Source organism: Lutjanus erythropterus, chromosome 20 (genome assembly GCF_056507025.1).
Source record: "Lutjanus erythropterus isolate fLutEry1 chromosome 20, fLutEry1.hap2, whole genome shotgun sequence".
NCBI classification, from domain to species: domain Eukaryota; kingdom Metazoa; phylum Chordata; class Actinopteri; order Lutjaniformes; family Lutjanidae; genus Lutjanus; species Lutjanus erythropterus.
In genome coordinates, this window is record NC_139336.1 from 1,328,791 (window position 1) to 1,346,803 (window position 18,013).

General features: G+C 39.9%; 1 protein-coding gene across 2 annotated transcripts in view; it reads left to right on the top strand.

Annotated features, from left to right (window-relative positions):
- tln1 (talin 1) overlaps window positions 1-18,013 on the top strand; it is a 110,131-nt gene that overhangs the window by 70,426 nt on the left and 21,692 nt on the right. For both annotated transcript variants that reach the window (XM_084746045.1, XM_084746044.1), the window contains 20 exons: window positions 1,805-1,944; window positions 2,033-2,126; window positions 2,824-2,913; window positions 3,434-3,556; window positions 3,676-3,819; window positions 3,934-4,095; window positions 4,230-4,370; window positions 5,349-5,530; window positions 6,574-6,706; window positions 7,578-7,679; window positions 7,824-7,994; window positions 9,179-9,427; window positions 11,890-12,009; window positions 12,124-12,270; window positions 12,792-12,958; window positions 14,747-14,930; window positions 15,144-15,269; window positions 16,097-16,213; window positions 16,413-16,598; window positions 17,039-17,146. In XM_084746045.1, the coding sequence (XP_084602171.1) occupies window positions 1,805-1,944; window positions 2,033-2,126; window positions 2,824-2,913; window positions 3,434-3,556; window positions 3,676-3,819; window positions 3,934-4,095; window positions 4,230-4,370; window positions 5,349-5,530; window positions 6,574-6,706; window positions 7,578-7,679; window positions 7,824-7,994; window positions 9,179-9,427; window positions 11,890-12,009; window positions 12,124-12,270; window positions 12,792-12,958; window positions 14,747-14,930; window positions 15,144-15,269; window positions 16,097-16,213; window positions 16,413-16,598; window positions 17,039-17,146 (2,886 nt within the window). The remainder of the gene's footprint in view (window positions 1-1,804; window positions 1,945-2,032; window positions 2,127-2,823; window positions 2,914-3,433; window positions 3,557-3,675; window positions 3,820-3,933; window positions 4,096-4,229; window positions 4,371-5,348; window positions 5,531-6,573; window positions 6,707-7,577; window positions 7,680-7,823; window positions 7,995-9,178; window positions 9,428-11,889; window positions 12,010-12,123; window positions 12,271-12,791; window positions 12,959-14,746; window positions 14,931-15,143; window positions 15,270-16,096; window positions 16,214-16,412; window positions 16,599-17,038; window positions 17,147-18,013) is intronic.

Below are 18,013 nucleotides of genomic sequence, written 5' to 3' on the forward strand. Positions count from 1 at the left end.
AGGTTTTAATCAAAATTCAGGAGATGCTGCCTCAACCAGCAGCATGTAAGAGATTAGAAGTAATGTTTATGCTGGTAAAGAAGGCAGGGGTTCAAGATAATTTCATGAGCTGGTCAACCAATCACTGCAAAAGTTTTATGATAAATGGAACAAAGATCTCCATTTTAAAGGAGCAGAGAATACAGTAAAGAGTTAAAATTCCTAAGTTTTGTCCAGATTCCTCTGATCGCTGTGTGAAGTGTGTCTCTCATGACTCCCTTATGCATTCCCTCTGGGCTTGTACAAAAGTGAGCAAAGTGTGGAATGAAATCCAAGAAAGGATATCTATCACATACAAATATCTATCTATCACATACAAAAGAAAAAAATATTCCTCGGCTATATTTTTAATATGCTGAGACAATAAGACATCCGAGGGGATTGCAGATTATTCTCTCCATCCTTGTTTGTAAGAAACTCATTTTAAAGCACCATAAAAAGACAACAACAAAATGAAGCCATTCAGTGAGGTTTTGAAGTAAATATATGTGGCTCTATGAGACTTAAAAAAAAAAACTTTTGGCATGAAGAAAGGAAGAGAGGACGTGCATGTGTGTGCGTGCGTGTTTGTATGTTATAGGGAGTGGAGCTGGAATGAGAGGTATGTAAGTTTCGTTTAAGATGAATGAATGTGATATGAATGTACTCGTCTTTTGGCTTGTATCTTATGTCTTGTGTATGTTAATGTATTAATGTTTTATGTTGCGTGGCACCATCCAAGGACAGGACATAGTATATGATACACTAAGATATTATTTATTTTGTTGTTAAAAGGTTGTCAGTAAAACCTCAAAGTGTAAATGTAAATTCAATAAAGACAATTATGTTAAAAAAAAAAAGAGAGTTGAGCAAACAAATGAGAGTTAACATTTAGCTGATGTGATTGTTGGAAATTCAAGATTCAAAATATTGTCAGTCAAGTTTTTGAATACTTTTCTGATATTGTTTTTGAATTGGGTGTGATTATGCTCAGATATTTATTGCAAAAATCAGTTCATTTGTAGAAATTAAATTCATTGTTACATAAAAAAGATCCGTAAGATCAGTTGTCCTACCATACAGGTGCAACAGATCTCTCTACTCCCACTTCCTCTGCCTCTTTGAGTCTGAGCCGTCTCAACAGGGAACTGAAGCTGTTCTTTCATGCCAGATTCCTTCGACAAAACCAGTAATTTTACCTTGTAGAACACAGGAGTTACTGGGCTACTGCTGCCTAGATCCACAGCAAGTAATGTTAGTTTGCATCCGAACAAACGTTCAAATACCAAAGTAACATAATAACACAAGAGACAGTGGTAGACCAGCAGCTCCTGTGTTCTGTGACGTTAAATCACAGTTGTTGTCAAAGGAGTCTGGTTGGTTTGAATATTTAATATATATCCTTCATTTAAATGGATGTTATTTTTTTAGGTGTCTAAAATCTGTTTTGCTGCTGACCCTGTCCACAGTGGTACATTGTTCAGCTTTCTGAGGGAGATGTCAGTCAAAACATGATCTGCCACATCCACACAGTCTGAGAAATGGTCTAATGAGCCTTTTTTAAACTAGGTTTTCCAACAGTTATGAGCATTTTTTTTCATTCAGACATTCAAAATTGATATGATATATGCATTTTTAGTATTTCAGGCCAAATTTCCAGAGGCTTTAAGGAACATGTCATGTTGTCAGGATAAGTCTGCAGGAGTCACTAATGAAGGAGTTGCATAGTACACTTATTATCACTGAATCATTTCTGAAATCTTCTCCTTGCCTTCCTGTCCTTCAGTCTAAAGAAGACCAGACACAGGTGGTGTCCAACCTGAAGACAATCTCCATGTCCTCCAGCAAGCTGCTGCTGGCAGCCAAAGCCCTGTCCACTGACCCCAGTTCCCCCAACCTCAAGAACCAGCTAGCAGCTGCCGCTCGGTAACAAGCTTTTCCACTCTCTCTTTGTTTGCCAGTCTGTCTTTACTGCCTATCTGTCCTCTACATCTCAGAGCCTTTGTGTCCACAGGGCGGTCACAGATAGCATCAACCAGCTCATCACCATGTGCACTCAGCAGGCTCCAGGTCAGAAGGAGTGTGATAATGCTCTCAGAGAGCTGGAGGTAACAACAGTCACACAACCATACACCAGTTTTCATCTGCTCCTCACTTTAGTCCACCTTATATCACATTTTTCTATTTCAAAAAGAAGTTGATGTAACCTGTAGTTTACGCACAGCTGAGGGTAAGAAAGGCTCAAATGTAGTGAGCTAAGATGGATGATTTAATATCACACAGCTCTGACTAAACCAAACCTAAATGACATCACTGTTACAACAAAAACAAACAACAATTCTGACACTTCAGGTGTAATTTCTTCTGATTAAGTTCATCAAAAAACTTTAAATATATATATTGGGTTTTATAGAGCATTTAGCCTAACAATTCATATTTAATGCTTTGACATAATCTGTCATTTTTGATATTATTATATCTCATATTTCTCAACTATAATTTCATTATCATAATAATAAATAATGATCTAAATTTTTTATTTTATCATTCTTGAATTAATTGACCCCAATATTTATCTTGCATCCCAAATGACGACTGAACTTTAGAAGCTATGCTAAGAGTTAGAATATTAGATAAGTTTGATGTGAATTGCTTGACATGAGGAGTGATGAGTTTTGAATCAGCTCTGACTGCTCAGCTCATCGGAAATTATTGCAATTAAAACAAGGACTTGATTCCAACATGAAGATGCTACAGTAGTTGTGACAGATATGAAGATAATGTGTGTGTCTTGTGCGTGTGCAGTCGGTGAGGGGGATGCTGGAGAACCCAACAGAGGCTGTCAATGACCTGTCCTACTTTGACTGTATCGACAGCGTCATGGAGAACTCAAAGGTAGAACATCACATCACTGCTGTTCTGTTACTGTGTGGTTCCCATTAGTTGATTCCCACCTCATTTGTCTTTGGTCACCCTCTTCATTTCTTTACTTCTTTACAAACAAAATAACACATACACACACATTGGGAAAAAAACGACAGTATACCTCTCTTACAATAAGTTCTGCTTCTCTGCATTAGCGTTGTCCTTCAGTACTAAAGATATTCCACTTTGAAGTTAAATAAAACTTTATTTTATAGTCATTTATATCCTGATAACACTATGTAATGTGGTAATTATAGGGAATTATGGGATTTAGATAGTTGTTGAGTTTATCAGCATTTGTTGATTTTTGTTGCAGAGTTTGATTCCATTCTGTCCTTTTTTCTTTGTCTTTGCCCATTTTTTTTTTAAATCTGGCTCTATCTTGACAAGTGTTAACTATAACAGATGTTACATGACACCCTTTTAGGAACAGTCAAAGACTGAATGTTAAAAAGACACGATAAAGACTTCTCTGATTTGCTGTTGACAGGTCCTCGGTGAGTCCATGGCTGGCATTTCCCACAATGCCAAGAACTCCAACCTGCCAGAGTTTGGTGATTCAGTCAGTGCTGGCTCTAAAGCTCTGTGTGGTCTGACTGAAGCAGCTGCACAGGTACAGTCCTGCTCTGAGACCATTCAGAGACATCCACTAAGAGACATATGAGGCAGGCTCTTGTATTTATGCTGTATTATTAAATGTAAAGCTGACCAGTGATGTGTTGATGTCTGCAGGCTGCCTATCTGGTGGGAGTATCAGACCCCAACAGTACAGCAGGTCAGAAGGGCCTCGTGGATCCCGCTCAGTTTGCCAGGGCTAATCAGTCTATTCAGATGGCCTGCCAGAACCTGGTGGATCCAGCTTGCACCCAGTCTCAGGTACATGCTGACCTCTAGTGGACAGTTTTATTATCAGTCCTCCTTGCCTGCAGGTAAGTCTTCATGTGTTTGAACAGATCCTTGTCTCACCTCAGTGCTCTGTTTGTCCTGCAGGTGCTCTCTGCAGCCACCATCGTGGCCAAACACACTTCTGCTCTGTGTAACGCCTGCCGTCTGGCCTCATCCAAAACTCCCAACCCCGTCGCCAAGAGACAGTTTGTCCAGTCAGCCAAAGAGGTGGCCAACACCACCGCCAACCTGGTCAAGTCCATCAAGGTTTGTAGAGCAAGACCTTTCAAATTCAGCATCAGTTAAGGGAAAAGCAAATAATCCAAGCTGCTCTAGTCCAACGAACATTTTGATACAGTCAGTGTATTTCAGGATAAAATGTCATCATGTCCCCTGTGCAGGCTTTGGATGGAGCCTTTAACCAGGAGAACAGAGAGAAGTGTAAGGCTGCCACTGGCCCTCTGATAGAAGCTGTGGACAACCTGACCGCCTTTGCTTCCAACCCAGAGTTTGCCAGCATTCCTGCTCAGATCAGCCCTGAGGTAATCCTCACCTACACAAGGCCAATTCAGAAACTCATCAGCATGATATGACAGCGATAGTTAACTGATAGATATATGATTAAATAACATGGATGAGAGCAGCCATACATCACATCCAATGACTTTACCCCTCTTTGGGTGAAAGCAATCGGTAAAAGCGCTCAGTTGTACTGACTGTCTGTGTGTCTGTGTCAGACACTTTGTCACAGGTTAATTAACAATGTTACTGAGTAAATGATGTGTGAGCCGATGGTGTCTGTAGAACAACGTGGATCAGAAAAGACTCTTAGTGATGGAGTAACTTAAGTTTTTAATGTGAAAAAAATGACTGTACCATAAATCACATGCTTTTAGAATGGAGCTTGGTTCAACAATACTAAAACAGCAAAATAAAGTGTCTGAATGATATAAAAAGTAACAGATGTCTGAAAAACATGACCAAAAGTTTCACTAAGGTAGGTGTATATGTCAGGTTTGTGCACTTTGATGGAGGCAGAATCAAAGCAGCCCTATTTTTTTTCCATCTCTGTCAATCAAACACCACCTATCGTTGAACAGCAAAGATGGAATAATTGCTTACCAGTGAATTTGGCTCCTAAAAGCTAAACAGCAATTTGTTTTTCTTATTTCAGACTTTAGAACTGGCAAAAACCTTGGAAATTATATTAACCGCCAGTCAAATTACAGTGGTTGTTTTCACCCAAAAAGGGTGGCGGCATGACACACGCGGATGAGTTACTCTTATCCAAGGGAGCAATTTTAGCATGTGACTGTGAGTTTTTTTTTTCTTGTTTGTCTCTTCTGTTTTCATTGGATTCAGTTGAGTCAGTAAGGGGAAAACACTGTTAAGGGTGTGTACCTTAAGGTTTAAAGGTTTAAATCTTTTGTGAATCCTCTCTCTCTGAACTCATCTTCTGGAAACCGTGCCATTCATATTTGTCACTTTGTTTTCCTTCTGATCCCTCACTCCTCCCTCAGGGTCATGCAGCCATGGAGCCCATCGTGGCTGCAGCGAAGACGATGCTGGAGAGCTCAACCGGCCTGATCCAGACCGCCCGCTCTCTGGCCGTCAACCCCAAAGACCCCCCCAAGTGGTCAGTGCTGGCCGGACACTCCAGGACTGTATCTGACTCCATCAAGAAACTCATCACCAACATGAGGTAAACTCTGCTGTTGCTATTGGCTGGACTGTCTCCCACCCTCTCTGGCAGACTCACCCTCACATTACCCCTCTCCTCCCCATCATGTTACACTAATTGGAACTTGTGTCAGAGCCACATTTATTGCATCCTTATCAGCTCTGTTAACAGGGATGCAGGAATGTCATCTGAGCTGAGAGCACTGAGAGAAACTCAGCAGCAAATTCACACACAATGGACTTAGGCCGCATGAATTACACATCACTTATAATTGCTATCTGTCTCAGAGCTCTGATTCACAAAAGATACCATATCAAATATATTGCAGCACAAACATGTGCATAACGTTTTGAGTCCAGTGCACCTTTGTTTTGTGTCTGATTGCCATTATCCATGTGATAAAATATAAATAGCGTGTTTGCAGCAAGGAAACAGTAGGCAGGACAGAGGCGAGAGACTAGGTTGAAACATAATGTATGGCTGGAGTGTGCATGGTCAGTGTTGGTGTCTGTAATGTAAATTCATGGATACAAAATCTTCATCTGCAGTTTTCTGTAGTGGTCCCAGTAATATTTTTCTCTAAAGTAGCCAGAGGTGATAAGTTACAAAGTACAAATACTTTGTTACTGTACTCTTACATTTTCTGACAACTTTCTTACTTTTACTCCTGACATTTTCCGTCACTGTACTCTTCCTTCACAAATATCTGTACTTCCTCCTCCTTGCATTTTCAAAACATGCTTGCTAGTTTAGTTTCAAAGGGACCCTTCATCCCCAATAAAAAAAAAAAATGTATTTTTCCCCTGATCTTGAGTGCTATTTATCCTAATCAGTAGAGATGAGGGAATTTCTGACAAAACAGAAAGGTTGAAGTAGATGTGAAGTGTGTTCTCGTGTCGTGGTGTTTTGTGTCAATTGTACTTTTTTGCAATGAAGCTTATTTGCAAAGGGAATAATTTTGTGACAAACATTCATTTAAATACACACCGCTATTTGTGTGTGTGTGTGTGTGTGTGTGTGTGTGTGTGTGTGTATGTGTGTGTGTATTGTGTTTGTTTGTGCAGAGAAAAGGCTCCTGGACAGAGAGAATGTGATGATGCTATCGAGGTGCTGAACAGCTGCATCCGAGAAGTCGACCAGGCTTCGCTGGCTGCCATTAGCCAGCAGCTCACACCCCGAGAGGACATTTCCATGGAGGTAAACGCACACGCACCCACGCTCACAGACCTTTGCAAACACCCAGTTAGACAGCTCTGTCCAGTACACAGGCTGAAAGTCAGAAAGCTCTTGTGTTAAGTTGTAAGTCAAACTCTTCACATCCAAACTGTCTGCTGCACATGTTAAATGCACATGTGAAACATCACCTGTTACATTTCTGTCTCTTTACACATGCAGTGCTTTATATTTTATAGTCACATGAAGCTGCTTCAGAGAGGTCTTAGCTCTGATTACACCTGGACTAGTTCCACTCACTGAAGAAGATGTGACATGTAGTTGAAAGTCCTGAGAAGCTAAAAAGTGAAACTTGTAGAAATTGTTCATATTGAAATATCATCAACTCATGGTTTGCTTACTAGCTTTTTCCAGAGCTTTCAACTGTGTCCTCAGCTGTCAAGATTGTTTTGTTACATATGGGATTACCAAAAGTCAAGCATGAACTTCCGTGCTTGAAGGTTATGTGTCATTTTTTAATGTAGCACCACAACCTTTATATGTAATAAGTGAATTTAACATACAGTCCTTCATAAATACATACATACATGCAGAGCATTTATTACACAGAATTCTCTATTTATATCTATTGTATTCAGTTGAAGGGTAGTTTAAATGTTATGAGACAAGTAAAACATGATTCAATAAAATATTTTTACATGCTGGATTATATTATATTTTTGACATTATTTGTCATGGGCTGGAGGGAGGAGGGGAGTGGGTTGCCAGTTTGAGACTTCTGATTTAAGAAGTTTATTCAGGCAATCACATGATGAATACTGTAACTCTGAGTGCACGGAGGCTGACATCTCTGAGTGAATGTGTATTAGTTCACGTTCTTTGTGTCTGTGTTCAGACTCTTCATGAGCAGATGGCTGCCTCCGTCCATGAGATCAGTAACTTGATTGATCCTGTCGCTGTGGCTGCTCGCTCTGAGGCCTCCCAGCTGGGACACAAGGTAAGACACAGGACAACACCTCCACACAGCTGACACAGTGGGATATCAATGTTAAACTTGTTCAAGCCTGACATGTTTCTTTATTTCAGAGTCTGTGTTTGAATGTGTTGTCATGTATCACTTGTTCCCCACACACCTGAACAGGTATCTCAGATGGCCAGCTACTTTGAGCCCCTGATCATGGCGGCCATTGGCACAGCATCCAAAATCCTCAGCAGCCAGCAGCAGATGGCTGTCCTAGACCAGACCAAAACCCTGACAGAATCAGCCCTGCAGATGCTCTACACCGCCAAGGAGGCTGGAGGAAACCCCAAGGTACTGAGGCTGCCACTGGTCATACTGATTCCTCTGGAGAAGCTGCTAGAGAAACTGGGTCTAATGACACAGCCCTGTCATTCTTTCAGATTTTACAACAAATATCCAGTAACAAAACAGAAAAAGCAAATAAACATAAAGAAACAACAACAACATCTTAGAATCATCTGAACACAAGCTGTTGAGCCAGTTTTGCAAATTTGTTTCAGTGCAGTAGCACAGTTTTGTCCTCAAGGAGACACAACCCTGGCAATCTGGGCAGTTTACTTCTAACCATTCAGCCATACATCCCGAAACATTCTTCTGTAGGGGGAAAATCAGGGGACATTCCCATACAGAGTGGATTGATGAAGCCTGTGGTGAAATGCCATAGTTGCACTTGTGAATGTGAACTACTCAAACAATTAATCCAATAATTAATCCTATCACAATCTTGTGAATTGAAATATATGTCCAATCATGTGGAGCACGCAGACATATGTCCTTTATGGACTTATTTTGTAAGTCTTTCCTATAATGATTATTTTGATTATTAATTAATCATCAATCAGTTCTTTCGTCCATAAAATGTAAGAAAATAGTGAAAAATGTTGATCAGTGTTTCCCAAAGTCTAAGATGGTGTCCTCAAATGTCTTGTTTTGTTCACAACTCACAAATATTTAGTTTACAGCAAACAGCAAAATTTCTACCCGGTGGAGCATTTTTTCAGTAGAGGGCATGATAATCAGTTGGCAGTTGTGTGTGCACTGTGCATGGTAGGATATTGTTCTTTATTTTAGGATTATAATCTTACTAATAATCCCCATTTTGTGTCTTTTTTGTCTATAACTGTAATGGAAGACAGTTAGCTTTTTTGGTATACAGATTCCATAATCCTGTTACATGTAATCTGTTACTCTCCATGCCTGAGTGTACACTAGGTTAAGAAAAAAACAACATCACATCTTCAGGTAGTGCAAAACACTGCTGCTCGACCTTGAACAAATTCAAAGAGACAAGAAGAGATGTTGGCTCAAAGTTTAGTTTTTCTATTATGATTTATGTTTTATTTGTTTATGTTACTGTTTGTATCTTATTTGATTGAATTTTGTCTGATTTAATCTGCTGGATTTTTGTTTCATCCTGGTTCTGAGTTGTTTTAACCGTCTGGTTGAATGTTGGGAATGTGTTTTCCTGTCTACAGGCGGCACACATGCAGGAGGCCCTGGAGGAGTCTGTGCAGATGATGAAAGAAGCGGTGGATGACCTGGGGGCCACTCTGGCTGAAGCAGCCAGTGCGGCAGGTGCTGTGGGTGGCATGGTGGACTCCATCAATGATGCCATCAATAAAATGGAAGACTCACCTGCACTTGAACCTGAAGGCACCTTCGTGGACTACCAGACTACCATGGTGAAGACAGCCAAGGCCATAGCTGTCACAGTGCAGGAGATGGTGAGGCATCTGATTATCATTAAATAAACCAAAGTATTTGTGGTGACTGACATAAAGTCACATATTTTAAAGATTAATGCATGAGGTAAGTACACCATGTTACACAACAAACCCTACACTATATCAACATAGTGTAGTGTGAAGACCAATACAAGTTGCTTGGGAACTGGGATACTGGAGGGGGTAAAAAACCCCAGCCCTTCCTCCTGCTCCTGTGAAAGTCCAAGTTCTGTCCCTGTTATCTACATCAGCTGCCGCCCCTGTGACAGCATCAGGCCCAGCCCCTGATATCTACATCAGGACCGATCCTCTGAGACCAAATTAGGCCCTACCCCCATGACAGCATCATGGTGCAGTCTGACTCAAATTTTTTTCCCCTTTCATGTCTATGTGGAACAAGGTGAGGGGTAATTAATTGACCTACCCTGTGGGCTTAGTGCAGGGTTCTGATTGAAATTTGACACACAGAATAGCCTGGCTCTCCGATGTTCACACCGTTTGTGAGTAGGTGGGACTAACCTCTCATTCAAGAAATTTAGTTTAATACAATGTCGTCCAAACTTTTTTTTAAAATATATATTTTTTGGGCATTTTATGCCTTTAATGACAGGACAGCTGAAGATGTGGCAGGAAATGGGGAGAGAGAGTGGGGGAACGACATGCAGCAAAGGGTCATGGGTGGGAGTCGAACCCATGGCTGCTGTAGAGGACTCACAGCCTTCATACATGAGGCGCACGCTCGACCAACTGAGCTATCCAAGCACCCCAGGACCAATTTTTTTTTTTTAAATGACAAACCACTGTGGCCCAAGTCACTTTATCAATAAATTCTAATAATAGTTCATTTGTGGCATAAATTAAGGTTCCTATACATTTTTTCATCACCCTGTATTATCATGTATGCTGTTGTGTGTGTAAGGACAGTGACACAGGTTTAATGCCTGTTAAGTGTTTGAGACAAAGCTGTATAATTTCCCTTTTTTTCCACACTTTTTACATTTATTTCTTGTGGGCTGCTGGTTTTGACCTGATAGCCATGCTAGCTTCTGCAGATTGTGTTTACAACCCTTCCCACTCTGTTTCCTGTCCCCTCCTGCTTGTGGCTGCACCACCCCAGTAAACTATGCCAGGCAGATTTGGGTGTGACTGCACCATCAGGGCTTGTCCTGTGACAATCAAGCCACCACCCCTGTGACAGATTCAGGTCCTGCCCACTGTGACAGTGTAAAGGCCTTCAGGTCACAAAGCTGGTGATGTGTAAAATGAGAACCATGAGAACATTGTGGAAGTGCAGCGGAAATCTTTATTTAAAGATGAAGGCTGGAAAAGCTGATGTCATTTCATAAACCAGCACAAAAAAAGAATCATTTAAGCTAAAAAATTGAAGACTAAATTAGCTGAATGTAGCTCAATGTGAATTCTACATCTGTAGTATTTGTTTTGGTAACACTTTGTAATAACCATCATTAATAAATGGTAAATTGATAATTAATTAAACTTTAATTAATAGTAAGTTCACTGTTAACAACAATGGAATTGTAATTAATATTTTTTGCTGATTATTAGTGATGCTGTGATTGACAATGTTTTAGGTGTTTTTGGTGTGTGCAACCATCAAAACTGAAATTATCAACAGTGTCTGTTATTGTCTCCTATCAGCTATGATCCATATCATATCATATCATATGATGATATCATTTTATTTTATATTATACAAACTAATAATAAAACAGAAATTATAGCATTACAAATCATTTTTTTTACTGGTTGTTGACAGTAAAATTAGGGATGCACCAATCGACCGTCCGGAGATCAGAACTGGCCAGTTTTCAGCATGACCAGCCCTGATTGGTGACTGGCCAGTCAGCAGAACATATCTGATTCTGTAACAATCATATTCAAACATGCTCTGCACGATGGTCACGTCATGCACACAGCAGACACACTGACTGTAATGTCACAACAGTGCTGATCACAGCAGCACACAATCAGCACACACAGTGGTCTTAATATAATGATATAATAAGGCCTGGCTTTAATCTGGAGTACTTTTGGAGAAAATGTATAAGTTATTTAATAATCAGTATTTTGTTATGAGCATCCAATTTAATTTAACAAGAAAAGTTGCAAAAATATGTGTGAATGCTGTCAATTATAGTTCTTAGAAAGACTGAAAATCGTAATCAGCCAAAATCAGAATCAGCAGGTCAGACTCTTCAAAATCTGGAAACCCAAATCTACCAAGAACATTGGAATTGCTGCATCTCTAAATAACATAACTGTCAACTAAGTTTAATTAATTATAAATTTACCATTTATAATTATGCTTATTGCAAACTGTTCCCTTTGTTTTTGTTCCAGTATTATCAGTACTTATTGTTTTGTTTTTGATTATATTGGTGAAAACCTGACAGTGGCACTCTTTCATTACTCAACTAATGTGGTTACTCGTGTCTCTTCAGGTGACCAAGTCTAACACCAACCCTGATGACCTTGGAGGATTGGCCAACCAGCTGACCAATGAGTTTGGAAACCTGGCAACTGAGGCCAAATTCGCAGCCATAACTGCAGAGAATGATGAAGTAAATTAAAACAGCCGTACCTCAGCAGACTCTTTACAGACCACGCCATCTCTGTGTGTCTCCTTGTTATCCTCATTATCATGCTGTTGATCACATCTTTCTCTTTGTTCACAGATTGGTTCTCATATTAAGAAGCAGGTGGGCGAGCTGGGTTTCAGCTGCACAGGTCTGGTGACCAAAGCTGGAGCTCTGCAGTGTAGCCCCAACGACTCATTCACCAAGAAAGAGCTGATCGAGAGCGCCCGCAAAGTCTCTGAGAAGGTCAGACCACAACCAGTCACCTAGCCTTTTTTTTCTATTATTGTTTGGACATTTGATGCTTTTATTAAAAAGCAATAATGAAGAGCTGAAAGCAGGGAGCAAGAAATACAACAAAGGTTCCGAGCTGAATCTGAACAGGGGATGTTGCAGGTCACAGTTAGTGTTTCAGGCCACTAGGCTTCCAACACCTGCAATGTTCCCTCACATTTCAAATGAAACAAGATATATATATATATATATATATATATATATGTGTGTGTGTGTGTGTGTGTGTGTGTGTGTGTATATATATATATATATATATATATATATATATATATATATATATATATATATATATATATATATATATTTAACATATATTTACATTAAAAATGTCACTTTTCCTCTCAAACTCGGAGAGTTGGTTCATTCATTGGGTTTTGTTCTTGTTTCATGGCTTTATTTTAAGCGCTTTATATCTTTACTTGATATGAACATTAATGTCCTCTCACAACCGATTGCTTCTCATCTTCTTGCAGGTCTCCCATGTGTTGGCGTCCCTGCAGGCAGGTAACCGTGGCACCCAGGCCTGCATCACCGCAGCCAGCGCCGTGTCTGGAATCATCGCCGACCTCGACACCACCATCATGTTTGCTACTGCTGGTACTCTGAACAGAGAGAACGCAGAGACCTTCGCTGACCACAGGTTAGTGAGATGTCAGAGATACAGCAAGGAAAAGTTGATCATTTAAGAAATAGTAACTAATTAATGTCATGATTTCTTGCAATTAATCACTATTAATAGCATTTCATTGGCAAACAGTATCAACACATTTGAATTCCATCAACATTTTCACTATGTTCATTCATTTCTCTGTTTTTATGACTAAAGCAAAAAGTACATCACAAGAGCAGGACCATAACAAGTTATCACAATTAAACAAAAAGAGAAAAGACAAAAGCTACAAAAGACGGTTCAAACACAAGCAGGGTTGTGTCCAGACTGTTTTGGCGAGGGTGGCCCAAGTGGGACACTGGCTTATGCAGGGGTGGCAGGAAGTAAGTGTGTGCATAAAGAGATAATCAATCATAACACAACAGACTGGCACCATGAAAATATAATGTAAAGCTTCGATAATTAATGAATTCCTGAAAAAGAAACTGTACCTTCGTTGTAGCTCTGTCCTCAGGCTGTGAGAATCTTACATCCATCCTCAGTATTCCACCATGAAGAGTTTTACTCTTATGAGTTATTATTTTTCTTTAGGCAACACTTCCATTTACAGGTTCCATAATTTCATGGTAAATAGGTCGTTTTTACCAAGTAATATATTTGAAATTTACAAATTACAAATTACCCCAAATGTTACCCCAATATGTGATAATTAGCAAGTGTCATGATTGATTAATTATCACATACTTACTGTTAAATTGGGGGGGGGGGGTGATTTGAGGGTGAAATTTCAAATATGTTACCTGTAATTACCATCCACTACATGAAAGTGATACTTGCTAATTATCACGGACTTAACCATAAAAATTTGGAGTAATTTCTAAGAAATTTCAAACGTGTTGCTTGGTAACTACCACCTGTTTACCATGTAATTAGGGGGCCTGTAAATTGAGATGTTACCTTTTATTGATTATTTATGTACCCATGTGCTGTATATAGTTTTTTGTGTAATGTTATTGTTTTTGTGAGCAGCATAAAAACAACAACTAACATCTCAGTATAGAAGCCTGTGTTGTAAAATAGTTGAAAATGCTAACAGTCAGTTAAATGATTAATCATTCATAATTAATAAAATGCAAAATGCATGTTTTTCCTTCATTATGTATTTTTTTCGTTTTTTCTCTTTTTTTCTTATTTTAAGTTAGTTAAGTTTTATTGTTCAACAAATGCGTAATTAAATGAAATGATCCCATCTCTAGACTATTGATTATCAGTTAATACATTACGAATCAGTTAAACTCAATGATGATTAATCGACTATTACCATTCCTAATTTAAAAATGTTTGTCAAACAGCTGGTTCAAACTAAGGTCCCTACTCTCATGGGACAGATAGCCAATCATACATGAGGATAATTGGGGGGCACTTGGGGTGGCCAATCAGATTTCAGGGGTGGCTAGTGTCCCCCTAGCCACCCCTTCTAAAACACTCCTGAACACAAGTACACTGTCAGCCACTCAGAGCTGCTGCTCCCAGCTGCCTGGATAAAGTTTCCAGCTGTTGTCAGCTGGTCTACATTACACAGTAAATGTGCCCACTCAAGCTCCATTCATTCAGCTGCAGGGTGTCACCATGAGAGGGCGCTTCCTTCACAAGAATACATTTACACATGAACCAGTGTGTGACAGCCCACAGTACTGTTATGTACTGTACAGTTACTGTAGCAGTGCAATTTCATGTTCTGTATTAAATATGCAGCATCTTTGTATCAGTGCGGCTCCTCAGTGGCAGCTGGTGACTCTGTGTCCTTCCTGTGTGCAGAGAATGCATCCTGAAGACTGCCAAGGCTCTGGTGGAGGACACCAAGCTGCTGGTGTCCGGTGCTGGAGCCAGTCAGGAGAAATTGGCCCAGGCTGCCCAGTCCTCAGTGTCCACCATCACCAAACTGGCTGATGTGGTTAAACTGGGAGCTGCCAGCCTGGGTTCTGAAGACCCAGAGACCCAGGTACAGAAATGATCATATATTATCATTATTTATGATCATTTATGACATGCTATAGAATGTCCCATCTAGGAGCAGGTACAGACCATGAAATACATCCAGCCACTGAACTGTGACACAGCTGCTATTTCACAAGTCTTCATGTGTGTAGATACAATCACTTCCTATGTGAAGGCATCAAATTTACCTTTAAAATACTGCTTCTACACTCTACAGGTCGTCCTGATCAATGCAGTGAAAGATGTGGCCAAAGCTCTGGGCAACCTCATCAGCACCACCAAGGCAGCTGCAGGCAAACCTCACGACGACCCCAGCATGCTGCAGCTCAAGAACTCTGCCAAGGTAACAAATAAAAGCTGCAATCTTACCATCCAACAAGCAGGCAACAAGCAGTTAGAGCATGCTGACGCTTTTAATGCAGCTCATTCAGTCCTGTATAGTCCTGATAGTTTGGGTGTGAGTTGCAGTTTGTTTAGGAGAGTTTGAGTTTTGAGTTTGGGAGATTTTTCCCTGTAGAGCCAAAAGAGCCAAAAAACTACATTTTAAAAAATTAAAACCAGCGTCTCTTTCCAGAAATCATAACCCGGCTTCTCAAGATAAACCATGCACCTTGTTGTGAGCAGTTTCATGTAGGAATTACTTTCTTTTTGCAGTAGAATCTACTGCTACTACTTTCTTTTTACTAGAAAGAAAATAATTCCTACATGAAACTGCTCACGACAAGCTGCATGGATTATCTTAAGTAACCAGGTCATGATTTCTGGAAGGAGAAACTAGTTTTAATTTTTTTCACCTATATATCTTTAGTCCCATTTAGTCCCATTATACTAGAGAGAAGGAAGACATCTCTACATATCATATCTCTGTGCAACTCATACCAAAAATATATAGATAGATAAATAAGACTACAGGCCATGGGAAAATATGTATTTTTGATTTTTGGGGTGAACTGTGGCATTTCAGCCACAGAATAGCATCTTTCAGTAGTTTGTCATCTGTTGATCTGTGGACACAATCTTGAATGCATGTCTCACTGGTCCTGCTGTGAATATTGAAAACAGAATTAAGATAACTTTGTGACATTTATCACTGTAATGTGGACCATTAAGTATTTTTTTTCTTGCCTTCAGTCTAATCTGTCCTCATCTGATCTGCCCTGGCTGCTGTAGGTGATGGTGACCAATGTAACGTCCCTCCTGAAGACAGTGAAGGCGGTGGAGGATGAAGCCACGAAGGGGACCAGAGCTTTGGAGGCCACGATTGAACACATCAAACAGGAGCTGGTTGTAAGCAAGTCCACACTTTACTGTCAATACACTGGGCAACATTTGGAATAAATATCTCTTTACAGTAGATGCTGTAGCCTAACTGAAACCACAACCCTTCCAGCAAAAAGGATTTATTGATTTCATTTATTTTACCTGACTGTTGAAAGCACTGATTTTTTTTAGCAATCACTAACAGCAAAGTGCTTTTACCTCACAGGTGTTCAGCAGCTCTGACCCACCACCAAAGACGACCACACCTGAGGAGTTCATCCGCATGACTAAAGGAATCACTATGGCAACAGCGAAGGCAGTGGCTGCTGGGAACTCCTGTCGTCAGGAAGACATCATCGCCACAGCCAACCTCAGCAGAAGGGCCATCGCTGACATGCTGCACTCCTGCAAGGTACACTTGAGATTCATGATAACACACTGTCTGTTTGTCAGCACAGACAGTCAGCAGATGTCATAACTGCATGAACAATGTGTTACATTTGACCAACATCTCTCATCTGTCCTGAATGCCTGAGAACAAATTTTCAGAAACATATAGATGTGTTATTCAACAAGGGAAAGTTTAAAAAGTGCGGAACTTTAATGTTTTAATCAGGGTTAGGGTTAGACTATTCACCTTTGAGTGCACTTGTAAATGACACAAAAACTGTTTTTGTGTCTCTGCATAGTTTTGCAACAAACATTTACCCACCAGTGTGACTCATAGCCTTTGAGATTTACACACCAAACAGAAAATCTCTCTGTGCTTGGTGGGTGAAAATTTTGAACACTGCTGCTTCATCTGTTCCATCAGTGGTTGTTACAGGTGTTGATTTGTGTCTCCTCTTTCAGGAAGCTGCCTACCATCCAGAGGTCAGCAAGGAGGTCCAGATGAGAGCTCTGCGCTTTGGCAATGAATGTGCCACTGGATACCTGGGCCTGCTAGAGCATGTGCTGGTGGTAAGACATCATCATCCACATACTTCAAATACACGCTTGCTGTGTATTTTAATAGTACTTAATAGCACTATTCATCCGTCCAAACAGTCCCTAAAAACATTTAATTAACTGGAGAGAGGAAGTCAAACTGCAGGATGTCTTTTGCTGCCCTGCATGACAGCAGCCAACTCACATATCTTTTCTCTTTTCTCTCTCTCTCTTATTCATCTTTATCTCCTCATTTCTAAATATTAAGACAGAACAGACTTAGAACTTGGTAAAACAACAAAAATTATAGCAGAAACTAATGGCAACACTTAATTTTTTAAATCATAATTTTATTCATTTTATCTTACTATAACAATCAGAAAGTGGTCGATTGAGTTACATAACAGAACACAAGGAAGACAGTGACTGGACCTAAAGGAGAGATATATATTATATATTCACTGGACTAAATCATAAAATTACAATGATACGGGATCATATGGGAGACAAGTTGAAATACTGGCTGCTCTGACAGCAAAGCTACAGCCAGCATGTTTTCCTTTGAAATTCTATTCTGGTGCAGACCATTTTTCTGCCTGTGTGATTCCACACACTGCCCATTTCACATTTATTCACTTTACATGGAGTTAAAATGAACACTGAATGGTCACTGAACGAGTGTTTATGAATCAGAAAAAAAAATCTATTTTCAGAAGGAGTAAATGTTCATAACAGTTAAATTGAGCAATTTGTTAATGAAGACTGGAAAGTAGTAAAGCTGACAGTTGCTGAATTTCAGTTCCAGATTAACCTGCCTGAACTTCAAGTCTGAGGAGGAGGTGGCAGAAGAAACAATGCACTCTTGTATTTAGAATTTCAACTGCAGTGCCATTTTTGAAC